Genomic DNA, 15,326 nt, shown 5'->3' with positions numbered 1-15,326 from the left:
AGCTAAAGTGGGCAAACGTATCAAGTAATGCAGGTTTAAAGACGCATTATTTAATATTGTGCAGTGTGGTGCTGGGCGGGCAGAGTACAGCTAGCTTATCAGAGCTTCTTTGTTGAAAGCAGCTGCCTGCTATAGCTGGAAACAACATTGATAAGAGCACTGAGACCATACAGCTGATGTGCTGTAAAACCAAAACAATGAACTAAAACAGGCTTAAAAGCAAAACCTTTTACATTACATGCAGTTCTTCAATTCAGGCTAATATAACAAATATTATTATTACATATCATATTGATTAGTGGAGCTTTAAGTTGCATCTAAAACAATGAGAAGAGATGTGAGAGAATTATTTCCCCTGTTGCGTTTTGCACCACAAACACTTGTGGCGGTGCGATTAATCACAATCACACAGTCATGAATGTTTATGAGTATGATCTTAGTATAAAAGCAATAAAGGAAAAGCCCGGGACAATGTGCAGATGTTTGACTGGCTCATTAAGCTGTGGACAGTGCTGTTCAGTCTGGTGTCATTAGCAAGAATTTATGCAGGGGATAATCATCTAAAATCATGAACTCTCACTCCTGCAAGCATTGATATACTCCATGATCTGTGTAATAAGAGAGCTGGGTTTATAGACTTTAAACAGAAAGCAGCGCTCAGCAAAAATAAATAAAGAAATTAATAAATAAAAATTGTCCCCAGAAAGATTTTGGCAGTTCTCTTAAGTTCTAATTAAATGTGCTTATAATATTTTATTTCCATTTAAATTTCTAAAGAGCTATATTCTCTCCACCAAGGATCTTTAAAAAATGTGATTAACTCAAAACTATATTTTCCCAGCAGAATCCCTCTCCGAGTCTTGGGGCTATATAGTTTTTAGTCCCTTCCGCTGAGCTTTAATTAAAGCAAAATGAGGATCCAAAAAAGCACATGAGTGATTTCACCGCAGGACAAATTCACATCCTAAAAAATGAAATTGTCCAAGGCTGCATAATAGGTGTGTAAGATGAGCTGCATACTGAATCCACCTCAGGTTTTTTTTTTTTTTTTTTTCGCCTGGAGTTTGCTGTTTGTTTGAGTCTTCTATTTGGCTCTTGGAATGCTGACCCACTTTAGTGTTGACTCTTGGTTGGCCTCAGTTGGCGGGCTCCACTGTTGGGTCACAACTTTGTCTCACTGGCCAATTGTCCTGGGAGAGCAATACACACATAAGATGTAGATAAATATATGCTTGATTCCTTCGGGAGAGGAGAGAAAGAAATAAGGACAAACAGTCAGAGAAATTGAAGCTATATAATGTCCGATTTTTTTTTGGAATAGTACATACCGAGGCAACTTTACTACTTGGGCAGTGAGATCAGAGAAGAGGAGGAGATGGGAGGGGGGTGAGGGGATGAGTAAAATGAGGCCAATGACATGCAACAGGGGGTCCTCTGGCACCTTGCATATATACAGTTCATGCCAAAAGAGGGGCATCTCTCAGCCCTCTTAACAAGAGCCAGTGCAGCTCTGGTGGCCAAGCCTTGTGTGTATGCACATGCATTAGTGTGATTGCAGCGCAGTCGTGCAGTGCTGCTGCCTGCATCCATAATTAGGTGCAAGACACAACCATCATCAGGAATATAATTGGCCGGTAGGAGTGAAAAGGGGGGCAGTGGAGCGGAGGCAAGTGCTGCAAACTTTTTGAGAGAGAAAGATAGAGAGGGGAGAAAAGAGGAGAAGATGGAGAGAAAGCCATTTACATGCTAATGTCGTCCCCAGCCCTTCAACTGCCTTGTTGGGTACCTTGCCCGCTACCCTCGAATAAGCTCTTGGCTGGCAAGCTGGTCGCCATGTTTACACAATAAACAAACAGCAATGAGGTTAAAGTCTTTTCATGCATCTTTTTGTGCGTGCCTACAGTATTAGCAACAGTCAGCTGTTGCGTAACTGTTTTGTAGTGTCTGAATGACTCAGCTGACTGCTTTTCGGCCTCTTTGTCATCCCTGGGCTTTTTCTTGTTTTTGTCTCCTAGGCGACAGAATGGGCACCGGACGAGGAAACCAGGAGGTCCTGTCAGAGCAAAGGCAAAACAGAGGTAACCTTGACCCCCCCCCCCTCCACTCCCCACAAATACAATTACAACACTTCATGTCAGTGCTGCCTGACTTACTGAGGCCATCTTGATATCTTCTGGCTGTTGGGGCTCATGGAAGGGGTTTGTACAGAACAGCTATTTCAGACTCTCAAATCAAGAGTTGTTTTTCTTGCAGCGGAGAGAGCGCAAAGGGAAGGAAAATGCATGCAAGACAGCCTCAGGCTAGATAGCGAGACACTCAAAATGACTTCCTTTCAAATAGGTCTGATAACCAATGTCTCGATCAGCTGTCTTATTTCGATTACTTTGTGAGAACTGATTGCCACATCATTTTTTATCTCCCACGGGGCCTACAGAGTGCGTGGTGATACCAAATACACAAAACAGACAATCAATCCTTTTCGAAACCTGCGTCATGGCAATTACTGCAGTTCTTTGCTATAACACAAAGCACTGCTATTTAACTAAAATTATACTTACTATACATAAAATGTTCCATTACCAATAAATCTATTTCACACCTTTGTTAAAATAGATTTGACTCTTTTCACTGAAGCACACACCTGACTTATTGGTGAGCCTCTGTCAATGTCACAAATAGGTTTCCATTCACTTGCTAACGAGTATTCGTATTTTCGAACAATGGACCCTACAAGAGCGAAAGCCGAACACACTGAATTGCAACGCTTTCGGTCACATGGCAGTCTGATACCAGAGGACTCGGCCCATTGTTCTTCTCAATAACACATCAAAGACTATTTAGCTTGCTACCTCAGCTTTTCTCTGCTCTACTGTAACTTTTTGAAAGATTTCTTTTTCACCCACTTTCCTGCAGATTGAATGTCAGAACTACATCAGAGTCCTGCTGGTTAACAAGACTGAGGTCATGACCTGTGGAACCAATGCTTTCCTGCCCTTGTGTATTACTCGAGAGGTACGGATAAGTGTGTGTGTGTGTGTGTGTGTGATTTTGTAGAAATTTGGTGAAAACACTTCACCTGCTACTCTCCCTTTCTCCCTGTGCGTCTCCCCTTTTCTTTCCATCTCTATCTATCCCTCTATCCATCCATCCATACCAGGTGGGCAACATGAGCAGTGTGTTGGACCGGGTGAACGGCGTGGCTCGCTGCCCGTATGACCCACGTCACAACTCTACAGCAGTGGTGACGGAGAGCGGAGAGCTGTACGCCGCCACTGTCATCGACTTCTCCGGCCGTGACCCCGTCATATACCGCAGCCTGGGTGGCATGCCGCCTCTCCGCACCGCACAATACAACTCAAAATGGCTCAACGGTACAGTAACTACTACATATGATGTTCCTTGGCTCACACTGAAAATATAAGTTAATTTGAGTTTATAAGCTAATTTGAGAACTTTATGTGTATCATATACAGTATTTCATGAATCTCACGGATTCATGTGAGTTCTGTTAAATATTTATAAATACTAATGAAATGGAGGAGTGAGCTAGTTTGAGTCACGGCTTTGTTTAGTATTTCACAGGGTTACTGGATCAAGCATGAGAAATCTAATATAATAGGATCAGAAATCTGATTTTGTCCAAACTATCGTTGACTTTTCAAATAATCCACACAAGGTTAAGTTGTAGGGAAAAAAACTTGTGTCAAACAATCAGTGAAAATTCCTGCTTTTACTTTAAACATTTTCCTCAGCCCGTCTGGAGCGGCAAATGAGCCAAGTCTGCACTTTTGCTTCCAACACAATCGGCTCTTTTGTTACAGCCAAGATTTATCAATCCGACAGGGGTGTTTTGAAAGGATTACAAAGACTGTTTGCATTTGAAGTTGTGTGAGGAACACACAGTACAGGTTAGGCACGGGAATTGATGGGATTTATGGAATGGCCGGGAACATGAAATGCTGTCGATCCTTGTGGTGTCGGTGTCAATAATCTCCCTGCTGCTGACGCTGTGCCTATTCCTCTGAACACACCGAAGCAGAAATCCATTCACACACATCCTGACTCCAGCAGAAATGTAGATGGACCTTCCACTGGAAGAGGCTGTCATCTAACGCCTTTGATATGCAGAAACGCTTAGATAACTGGATTCATGGCAGCATAGCGAAGAGGGAGGAGTTATTTTAGGCATCCGTGTGTCTGAAAGTAAAGGTCAAATTAATTTTCTCCATCATAGACAATGTCAGGTGACAGTTATCACTACAATTATCAGTACAAAAGATGAGAAACTGCGTTAGAAGATATCTGGTTCTTTGATAAGTAAAAGTCAAAGGTGTAAGCTTGTGGACATTAAAACGCGAGTAGAGAAGTCAACTATGACTCCCAGGAAGCATTTCAGTAAGAAGCATCCAATCACAAAGCTTCAAATTTTGTTGTGTGCACTGCTAATTGTGAGCTGATCCCACTCTGCAGAACCTGATAAAACATTCAGTAGTTTCAGCAGCGAGGGGCAGGTACGGGCAGGAACCTGAAGATATGTTGAGACCCTAAAGATATTCAGTTTGAAATGATAAAGAATAGAAAAAAGCAGCAGATCCTCATATTTAAGCTGAAACCAGAGATGGTTTCACATTTTCTGCTTGATATAAATGAATTAAATGATGAATCCATCAAAGATGTTATTGATTAATTATCTGTCAGTTGAGGAATGGATAAATCAACTATTTGTTTCAGTACTAAATCTAACAAATATTAGAATATTGATGGACACTTGTGCTATGACTAGAAGTACTGTAGGTTGTGAAATATTTGTACTTAAGAGAGTCAGGCAGAGTAGAGACAGACAGGATTGAAGGAGAAGAAACGGTGGGAGAGTGTGAAGGTGTGTGTGTGAAGGTGTGTGTGTATGCACTGGTGAGAGAGGATGGATGAGAGAGAGAGTTGCAGGGTAGGGAAGAGGATGAGGATGAGAGAGAAGCAGAGAAGATAGACTGAGGACTCAGTGAGCGATGTAATTATTCCTCACGACAGGGAGAGGGTGAAATTACAACACACAGCATGCTTCACACCACATAGAGACTTGTGCCTGTGTGTGCATGTAAATGTGTACTTGTATATACTGTATGTATTCAGACTGTTTGCATGCTGCATGCGCTTCCATGTGTGTCCGAGGTACGTGTGTGTGAGGTGTGCGTGTTTGAGAGCGACGCACTCACACAAGAACTAAATATGTGGGAGGGAAGAAAGATGAGTAGCAGTGAAGATAGTGTCCTCATCAGCATAATCACAGCTGGCTACACACACAGTCAAACACATATGTTGCACCGCATTCTAACTACATACACACACACACACACATCCATGCCATCACAGACAAAACCTGCTTTGCTTCATGGCTGACTCTGTGAGGGTTATGGAATTGTTTCCCAGTGGATTCAGGGTGTGAATGAAAATCTCATTTCCAGCTCTAAGCCTCTCGAGTTCAGGAGAACCGAAGGCAGGGAGGGGGTCCTGGATCTAATCAATCTGTTCCCTTATTGGATTGGTAGCCTGCCAGGTGCTGACCAGCTGTATCCCATCATGCATCTGAATGACAGGAAGAGCTATAGAGTCGCCTGTGAAATAATCTAAACAATTTCTGTGTGCTTCACTCAACCCCCCCCCCTAGACTATATGTGTGTGAAACATATTTATTTATATTGCTATTGCTCTCTCGGACTTTCTGCTCTCCAAAAATTGTGTTTTGGTATTTCTATAATAAAAATAAAGCTAAAGTAAGAGCTTTCCAATCCCTGTACTGTGTATAACCATGATAAGACATATAAACACACGTGACATCTGATATGCATTACTAAAATACACTACTGCTATGACTACAGTTTATATTGAACATTTCTGCAAACACCTCATACTGCATGCATCTGCAGAATGTTTCATCCGTTTGCTCTACACCTGCTCCTGGCAAGTGGAGCGCTGTGTTAGTTCACATAGAGCACTGAAGTAATGCTTACTGACTGGCATCAGCTGCTTCACTTATGCTTCACCATGACTCATCATCATCATCAGCTGCTTGGCTACCAGCTGACTGGTAACAGCCAATAATACTCGTAGATCTGTATATTATAACCTGACACTTTTCATTATTACTATGCCGGTACTGTGAACTTTACACAGATTAAATGTTCATGAATGTGTTAATTAGGTTGGCTCAGTTATTCCAGCAGAATCCTCGTCGCTGTTCAGAGTCTATGAGAGCTTCCTGAAAGAACAGAGACTTTTCTGCCAAATTTAAAGGACCAATTCCTTGGTGGAAGTTTTTCTGACTAAACTTAAGCATATGTTTAACATTTTTACGCAACTCATAGCACTTGGTTAAGAATTGATAAGGTCAACTCTGACTTCAGTCACAAGATAGGGATGCGCTGACTTTACAATAATCAAAACCAAGATCTTTTCCTAATCTTAACCAACATGTGGGATGCAAGCTTTTAGTTTTGCTTTGTCCTAACCAGTCAGAAGGGAGTGAATGAATGCGTTGATCAAAGAAATGTACGGATTTGAGAGTTGTTTCTTCTGTAAGTCTGCTTACAACAACCTGTGCAGCTGCATCAATCTCATCGATTCTTACCACAGTTTGAAGTTCCCATTCTTAATCCTGCCTGCTTAACCCTGAGTGTTTCTCCAACCGTGAATGGGCAGAACATCAGACCTATTTAAATCTACGTACAGTACATCCATGACTTCTGTGCAATGTGAGTTTGCATTTTGTGGATTGGGGAAAAAAGTTGCAGATGAAAAAAATCCAGACACAGCAGAATTTTTTTAATTTGTCAGAGCAGGAAAAGTACAGGTGGAACTGATAAAATGAACGATGGCTCAGTTCCATCCAAGTGAAGCCATACTAATGAACCATCACGCTTTATGCCAGGGTCATGAATTTGGAAAAACTAGATGGAATTCATATATATGTATATACAGGGACATGCAGAGGATGTTAGAGGGGCAGGGGCCCGAATTCATAAAAGGTGATTTTTGCAAATAATTAATATATGCCTGGAATGACTACTTTTGCAACACTGTCAAAGGGATATTAAAATGTATGTATTTAAAACAAACCCATGACTGAGGTTGGTTCAAACACAGCTACATGACAGTTAATTAATGATACATGCAAAGAAATTAACCAGCTCAACTCTTACCTACTGTAGTCCTCTGACTGAAACTCAGCTTAATACTGCTGACAAAGATGCATTTCCTCTGGCTGCATGGCTGCCTCTCTCACCTCCATATTCATCTCTTACCACCTCTCCATAAAAGGCATAATTGCCTCAGTAATAACAGCCAATAAGAAGATGCTGATATTGTACGGCTAAGATTCTATCACTACGTGCCAACATATTAGTTTAATATAATTCACATATCATAATACTGAGGCTTGGAGGACATCATGCATTTAAGCCACAATTCTAAAAAGCAACATGTAAGCTTTAGATAAGGTGTATTAGACACTGGTTTATAAAAGATTTCAACAGTTAACATTCCTTCTTCCCTCCAAAAATACTGAAAAAATACTGAAAAAGTGCTTAAACTTAACTATTTGCCTAAATATATAATGACATTTAGTAAACAGTTAACATTCAACATTCATGTAAATGTAGCCGCATTCACTGTCCTGATACATATATTCACCTGATGAGCAAACATAACACATAACATACAAAGAAAGGAAATATAAATGCTTACTATAGTAATTGTACATGAGGCATTACTTTCATGTCTGACATTAATAACACAAACACAATAACATCACCGCTGACTATAGTTAATGCAGATCAATTTGACACTTGAAACTCAGATTAACTTGGCCAACATTGAATGCACCTCATTGGCTGCTTGTTACAGAAGGGAGGAAAACTGATCATATCATCATTATCTTGTAGCTTGTGGAGGATAAAGATGCAAACCTCTTTCACAACTTTATAACTAATTTAAACAACTTATGTGACAGTATCCATACGCATGCAATGACAATAATAGTACCTCACGGTAAAGTAAGTAAGTAAAATGTATCTGTATAGTACTTGTCATCAGTTACAAAGTGCTTTGCATGCAACATACAAAAAAAGAAACAAATCATAACAGATGAGGTGACCTCCCAAGTCACTTGATTTAGAAGTGCAAAACTAAAAAACACAATACACAATAGGAAAAAAAAACTCAATCTGCAATAAAATACACAATAAAAACATAAAATGCTGATTTATTGCAACTCCTATCTAAACAGGTGTTTATTCAGCTGCTTTTTAAATGAATCCACAGAATCAGCAGACTGACGGAGCATTCCATAGCTTAGGAACAATGGCCTCAAACGCTCGATCACCACGGGTCTTAAGGCAGGTGTATGAGACAGACAGCAAGTTTAGCATATTTGACCTAAGAGAGTGAGCTGATGAGTAAGGGTGTAGTAGATCAGCCACACATGCAGGGGCCTGACCGTGCAAAGCTCTGTAAGTAAGAATGAGAATTTTAAATTGGATCCTATATGTAACAGGGAGCCAGTGAAGAGATTTGAGTATAGGAGTAATGTGAGACTGTTGATTTGACCTAGTGAGTAGTCTTGTGGCAGCATTCAACTATTAACACTAACATATAATAATATAAATTCTCTGTCAGCTACACTCAGAATCAAGATGAGGTACTGAGTATATTGTTGTGTCATGCTGGATGTAGCAGGAATAACAGGAATTATTTATTTATTGTTAAAAAAAAAACAGCAGAAAAAGGGCACTCTCTAGGAAGCTAAACAGGCAGGTGCAGTAGTACAATAGTACAATGGTAAGAGATTGATTGACATTTACTTTCATTTTAACTAATAGATGTCTTCACTCTGGCCAGATAACCAATTAACTCAACAGAGTACAAATAGTATAAGAAAGAACAACAAATATGGAGAGAGAAAAACATTTTTAAAGTAAATTAAAATAAAAAACTGGTTTACAGCAGGGTACTGGTTACAGACAATCCATCCTTATATCAATAACGGATCATTTTTACATTCTTACAGAATCTCTTATGCAAATATCAAATAGCCCCGCTCTATATACTGCAACTATGTTTGATCTAAAGCATCATGTGATGTTAGTGATGGCAGCTTCACTCCTCCAGCACCCAACCAGCCCGCCAGATTGAACAATCTGTTTACCACTCAGCAGGGTGCTGGAAAAAAAAAAACTCTGCTCATCACATTTACACCCACGCAGCTTCGGTAATATTATGCAGAATCTGTCAGCTCCACCTGCCCTTTGCCTGACACACATACAGTATGCATAAACACAGGTATGTAAACACACAGATACTTGCACAAATCCACATCACAGCTCAGGCAGGCTGGATATACATATATTATCCCTTATACTATAGATAATATACAGTACGCTCACAGACACAATTAGCTCCTTCACATGGCCTTTAGCTACAGGGAAACTAATGCTAACACATTATGATGGTTGTCTCTCCAGCCTCAGTTGCTGTAATTGTTAATGACCCAACGGGCGACAACACTCACTCGTTCATCTGAATACTTGTTAGTACCAATTAACCATCTGAATGGGGGTGTACATTACGGTGATTGGTTTGACAAGGGGTGTTTTGTCAAAGATATAAATATTAAATGATACCTGTGGGTGTCATGCATAATATTAATGATAATACTTTTCAGTTCATTTCTATTTTCTTTAATGACATTTCTGCTCATTAAGCCTTTGATCAGAAATGCACATGAAGGATGAAATGATTAAGACTTCCACTTCATTAAGCATAAACTGGAACAATTGATTAGGCCACCTGCTAAATTAGCCATCACACTTTTTTACATGCTTATTCCACATTCATGCAGAATAACTAAGATCAGAGTTTGAGGACCTCATTGTCCCTCTAATATACAGCATCTTGATTACAAAGTTTGGGACACTCACTCTGCTAATTGTGTTTTTGTTGAAACCAGTCACCTGACACACCAGATGGTTTGTTACACGGAACCATCTGAGAAGTCGTCCTTGGAAACTGTTTGGTAAAGGGCAGGCACTTCCAAAAAATACTTAGCAGGTGATTGAGGGAACCATCTGCCAGTCATTGTCTATCACCGTCTTACCTTGCGAAGCAGCTGGATTTGCCATGTGAGAATCCTCACAGGACGCTGATTGGTCCAGACCACTGGTGTTTCAGACACAAGAGCATAACTTGAAGCCTGACAAGATGGATTCTCACATGATCTTGTGATGTCGTGATCTCGCGAATCCAGCTGCCTGGACAGGTAATGAAACCAGTGTTTTCATCTGCGGTTGGTCCAACCACAGGTTGTTTTTATCACAGATGTGAAATGGAATTAGAGGGCTGCTATAGCTGTGTGGACAGCGGTTTTGTTTCTTCTTGCACTGTTTCAAAATCTTATTCTTTTATGAAAGTCCCTGAGGCACATTCCATCATGGTCATCTCTGCAGTGTGTGTGTGTGTGTGTGTTTGTGCGTGTGACTGTGTTTATAACATCAGCATCTCCATTGTTTTTTGTTTGTGGGTGTGAATACATCTGTGCAAATTAAGGTTTATTCCTCCATTCGTGTTCATGCTTGTGTGAGTGTGCAAGCATGTATCTGAGTGTGTGATATCACTTAAAATAAATGGGTCCCAGTGGAAAACTCAAGTGACAGCAGCAGAGGAGTATTTTCTTTGTTTCATAATTTTTTCACACTGGTAGTACTCGAAGAAGTAGAAAACACACCAATAGAAAAACAAAACTTTTGGCTGATGAAGCCATGGCTAAGCTCAGTGTCAGAACAGCAACATGGATGCTTATTTTATTAGATTGTTTTAAACTGCAACTTAAAAACCAGAAATGTCAGAAGGTTGTTATTGTATTATGAAGAATCTATGATTGTTTCATTGTTAGACAAATAATTCTGGTGTCAACTTTGGTAACAGATACCGGCCTGAGATACACAAAATCTTTCTCAACAACTCTTTGACAGACAACATGGTGACCAACAGTCTAACAACTGGATCACCCTTTTTCTGCACTTTCCTGTGAAAACAACAGATCTCCAAGATTATTATGGATTATTTAAAACCATAGAGCTGGTAATTTTATCTATTTTTGTCATAGAAAGGCTTTAGGGAAATGACTGTGTGCTGCTCTTTGTCTGACATGGGGAAGTTAATCAGATGTGCATACATTAGCTAAACCAACCAGTTAGTAATCATCCATGAAGTCTTGACCCTGTAAAACAAACTGTTTGAAAACACTTCCGATGAAGCATAAATTTTAACTCTGTGCAGTTTGTTCAAGTAAGTTTTTGAGTTTTCCTCATTCTGGTGCAGATAGCAGTAATGGGCTCATTACTGCCCCCTAAGGCTGGGGAGAAAAAGTGTTTTCAAACAGTATGTTTTGGTTTTAGAAGAGAGAAGAATACAGGCATGAGGACTAACTGGTTAGTTTGTCAAATGCATGTCTGGTTAACTTCACCACAGATAAAGAGCAGCACACAGCCGCTTCCCTGAGCTTTTCTATTTTCTAAGCATCAAATGGGGCTAGTTAATTTTATACTTATCTGAAAATGTAAAAACAATTACATTTAGATATGTATGTGTTTTTTTTATGGACAACGATGCTATACAATCATATTTTTTTAGGCATCAAAGGTTTGGCTTACCCAAATTACCCAAATTACCCAAACCCAGGTTTAGCCAGGTTAGGTTCTCACCTATTACACTGGGTTTTACTTGGGAACTATTTCTTTGATAGAAGGAGGTTTCACTGAAAACTATTTAGATAGGTCTGTTGATTGTGCTGAGTAACAAGGACATTGTTTCTAGAAGGACACACTGCCTTTGAGTTTTTTAAATGTAATTTTCAATGCTGTGAGCGGTGCAAACAAAATTCCATTCACCTTGATTGTATTGAGGTGTCTGCAGAGATGCCAGATACAAACGTCTGAGAAGGTCTGCACATAAGAGATCCACGTGTAGAATGTTAAATCAACCTCGATGTGTTGGATGCATGGACGCCGACGGACATGTTTAAGCTCTATTTCCCAACATGGCCACAGTGATGAATTAGTATTCTGTGATGACTCATGTGTTTACAATGGAAGACACTAACGTCCCATTCAAACTGTTATTCAGTCTGCTTTACCTGATAACCCACCCAGCAGGGAGGGCCATTAATCATTTGCTGTGTCACCCAGGGCAATAAAAGCTGCACGGGCATCCAGTTAAACAGACATAGCTCCATGGATTTACCATCAAAACATCAGATGGATTTATTAGCAACTATTTTTTATCCTCTCCTCCTCCCTCTGCACCGTCTCTTCTCATTTACACATTTGACATTGAGGATCCTTTCTAGACCATCTTAAAAAGGAATGCAACAGTGGAATTTTGAAGTTTTTATTGCAATCAATATTAGGGAGTACAGGGGTCAAAGCAACAAAATCTTAAAGATAAATGTTGCAAATATTTCTTTTTCCCCTGGAGTTATAGTGTAATGATCCTCTCCCTCCCTCCCTCCCCCCTTCTTACCTCCGGCAGAGCCCCACTTCATCTCAGCCTACGACATCGGCCTCTTCACCTTCTTCTTCCTGAGGGAGAACGCAGTGGAGCACGACTGCGGCAAGACAGTCTACTCCCGTGTGGCAAGGGTCTGCAAGAACGATATCGGCGGGCGATTTCTCCTGGAGGACACCTGGACCACGTTCATGAAGGCGAGGCTTAACTGTTCCCGCTCTGGAGAGATCCCCTTCTACTACAACGAGCTGCAGAGCACCTTCTACCTGCCCGAGCAAGACCTCATCTACGGCATCTTCACGACCAATGTGTGAGTGGAGATCATATGTACTGTATGCACATCTGTTCACACATGCATGGGAAGCATTTAATCCACGAGGGTTCCTAATGTTGGAAATATCTGGTATCTAACATGATGAGATGTCATAATTTGAAACTGAAATCTTTATATGAGCAGTGATTTTAGATTTGAACTCATGTCACAGCACAAACTTCACCCATGTAGATAGATACCATACAAAGTAGGATTTAATGTTTTCTTGTGATTATTGATTTCAAACACAGAACTGCAAATAACCATATCATATCATATCATAATCATTAGATCATGTGGTAGTATTTTTTAGAAAAACAACAATTCCTCTCAAAAGTACACAATGCCAGCCATACAGAACTCAGTTTTTCATAACATCCTCTCATCAATTTTAATATAACGGTTAAATGAAAGCATGTCTGGCCATATTCATAATGCTGACTTGAGCTTTACTGCTGGGAGTGGCAGCGAAGGAAAATGCGTCATGTACCCATTAGCATGTTCTTTCTATGTTTTGAGGCAGGGGAGCATTGATGTTGATGTCGGTGAAGGAGACCCATGTGTATGATTAAGCCACTTGTTGGACCTACTGCGTGTTTGTTAATAGATTTTTCACTCCTCTTGGTTCACATTTATTCTAAAAAATATTGTATTTTTTCCACACAGTTGGACTGTAGCTAAAGTTTCCATTTTAGCATGAAAATGAAACAGATTGAACTGCTGCAGCTGAAAAGTTGATCCAATTTGTCATAATAACAGCATTTCAAGGTTGGATTAAGGATTTAGCCATGACAATTGGATGATAGTGTTAATTAGTGTCTTTGTTTTAGTACATTGTACATCTTATATAAAATGGTTTTGCACACACCTGCTACAAGTCCTGCTTTCCAGTAAGAATTTTTCCTGGGAAAAGACTTGATTTTGATAAGAATTCCTGGTAATACAGGTAATTCAGTTCCCAGGATTAAACCCCAGTGCAGATCCCCCCACAGCTTATTATTACATTTCTGAAGGTTCATATAGACACACAAATGAGCAGATAACACATTGTTCATTACTCAGAAGTGATATACTGAATCTTTCATGACTTATCACTCATTTCAAAAGTTCTGCTGTTAACCTTGATAATTATTCCTTTGAGAGCGGTAATTCATTATCCACTTAAAATTACTTTTTCTTTTTCAAGGACAAAATTTGCAATTGCATTCTTTCCTAATGGGCAAAATTTAGACAATTCATCTCAATAAACCTGAATGACAGTGGAAGCCTGATGCAGTGTGATCCGCTAGTCTTGCCATAATGCTGCTTGATAAAAATAAAGTCGAGGGAAATACTTGCAGCTAGAAAAAAGAAACTTTTCTGACATCTATCATCTAAATTAGCTCAGTGTGTGCGTGATGAAAACACACTGGGGGATGAGGGTGGGTGTACTTTCAGAGCAATCATCTTCAGTCAGTTTAGACTCTGTTATGTATTTAGAGTGAGAGAGAAAATAACTCTACAGAAATCATATTACAAGATTTCAGTCATACACTTTCAGCCACACAGGACAGTGAACAAGACTTGTGCTTGAGTATCTGTACAGACATTGTAAAAAGTATAGTGACTCTAAAGTATCCATGCATTACTCAACATTGCCCTCAGTGCTGAATAGAAAGGATGAACAACCCTACAAAAACAAGCTGCAGCTGTGCTGAAGAGCCCTTTCAACACCGACACCGAATATTAATGGGGGAACAGTGACACACACCGTAACACTTCACCTCCAAATTCTTTTCATTAGCCCTCAGATTTCATCATTTCATAAGGTTTGCTACTCCGACATTTTCCCACCTATTAAGAGAGGGAGAGACTTTTCCAGAGTGTAGAGCTTCCTCGCTGTTGCTAATGATCAGTGTGGATGCATGCAGCTCTCAGCCGGGCTGGATATACAGACTGACTCATACTCCCGCTGGTGTTTGATTGCTCCAGTGCGGGGTGGGGTGGGGTGGGGAGTCAGAGGAGTGTCACACATTTCATTACAGGGAGGAAACACAGGGAGCCAAAGTGCGTAGACTGCAGATCTTGTTATGTTTTTTTTATGTTTAGAGAAGTGTAATTGCATCAGGTTTGCTTGGTTACGGGCAGGCTTAGGATGGTGACATTAGTCAGACAGTCTGTCCAACACTTTAGTCCAGTGCACAATATCATCAAAGATATTAATTATTATTAATATTAACTATTAATAACTACTGGGCATAACATGAACATCTGTAAGAATATTCATGCTGCCTAGAGGATGATTCCTTTTGCTTGAGACAAACTATCTTAAAGGACGGCTTCACTGTTTTTAAAGTTGATTCCTATAGTTCTAATGTGGGTAGTACATACATATGAATAACATTAAACTTTCTTAAACTCTGAAATAAAATATCCCTCTTCGTCCAGCTGCAAAAGTCCGCCAGATGCGTCACCTGGT

The 15,326-nt window shown here is 40.0% G+C and overlaps 1 protein-coding gene across 6 annotated transcripts in view; it reads left to right on the top strand.

Annotated features, from left to right (window-relative positions):
- sema5ba (sema domain, seven thrombospondin repeats (type 1 and type 1-like), transmembrane domain (TM) and short cytoplasmic domain, (semaphorin) 5Ba) overlaps positions 1–15,326 on the top strand; it is a 171,274-nt gene that overhangs the window by 107,842 nt on the left and 48,106 nt on the right. For all 6 annotated transcript variants that reach the window (XM_044366136.1, XM_044366140.1, XM_044366138.1 and 3 more), the window contains exons 6-9: positions 2,016–2,078; positions 2,914–3,012; positions 3,158–3,371; positions 12,580–12,865. In XM_044366136.1, the coding sequence (XP_044222071.1) occupies positions 2,016–2,078; positions 2,914–3,012; positions 3,158–3,371; positions 12,580–12,865 (662 nt within the window). The remainder of the gene's footprint in view (positions 1–2,015; positions 2,079–2,913; positions 3,013–3,157; positions 3,372–12,579; positions 12,866–15,326) is intronic.

The sequence above is a fragment of the Thunnus albacares genome, chromosome 11 (genome assembly GCF_914725855.1).
Source record: "Thunnus albacares chromosome 11, fThuAlb1.1, whole genome shotgun sequence".
NCBI lineage: Eukaryota > Metazoa > Chordata > Actinopteri > Scombriformes > Scombridae > Thunnus > Thunnus albacares.
Note: the sequence above shows the minus strand (reverse complement) of the source record. Positions and strands in the feature narration are given on the sequence as shown.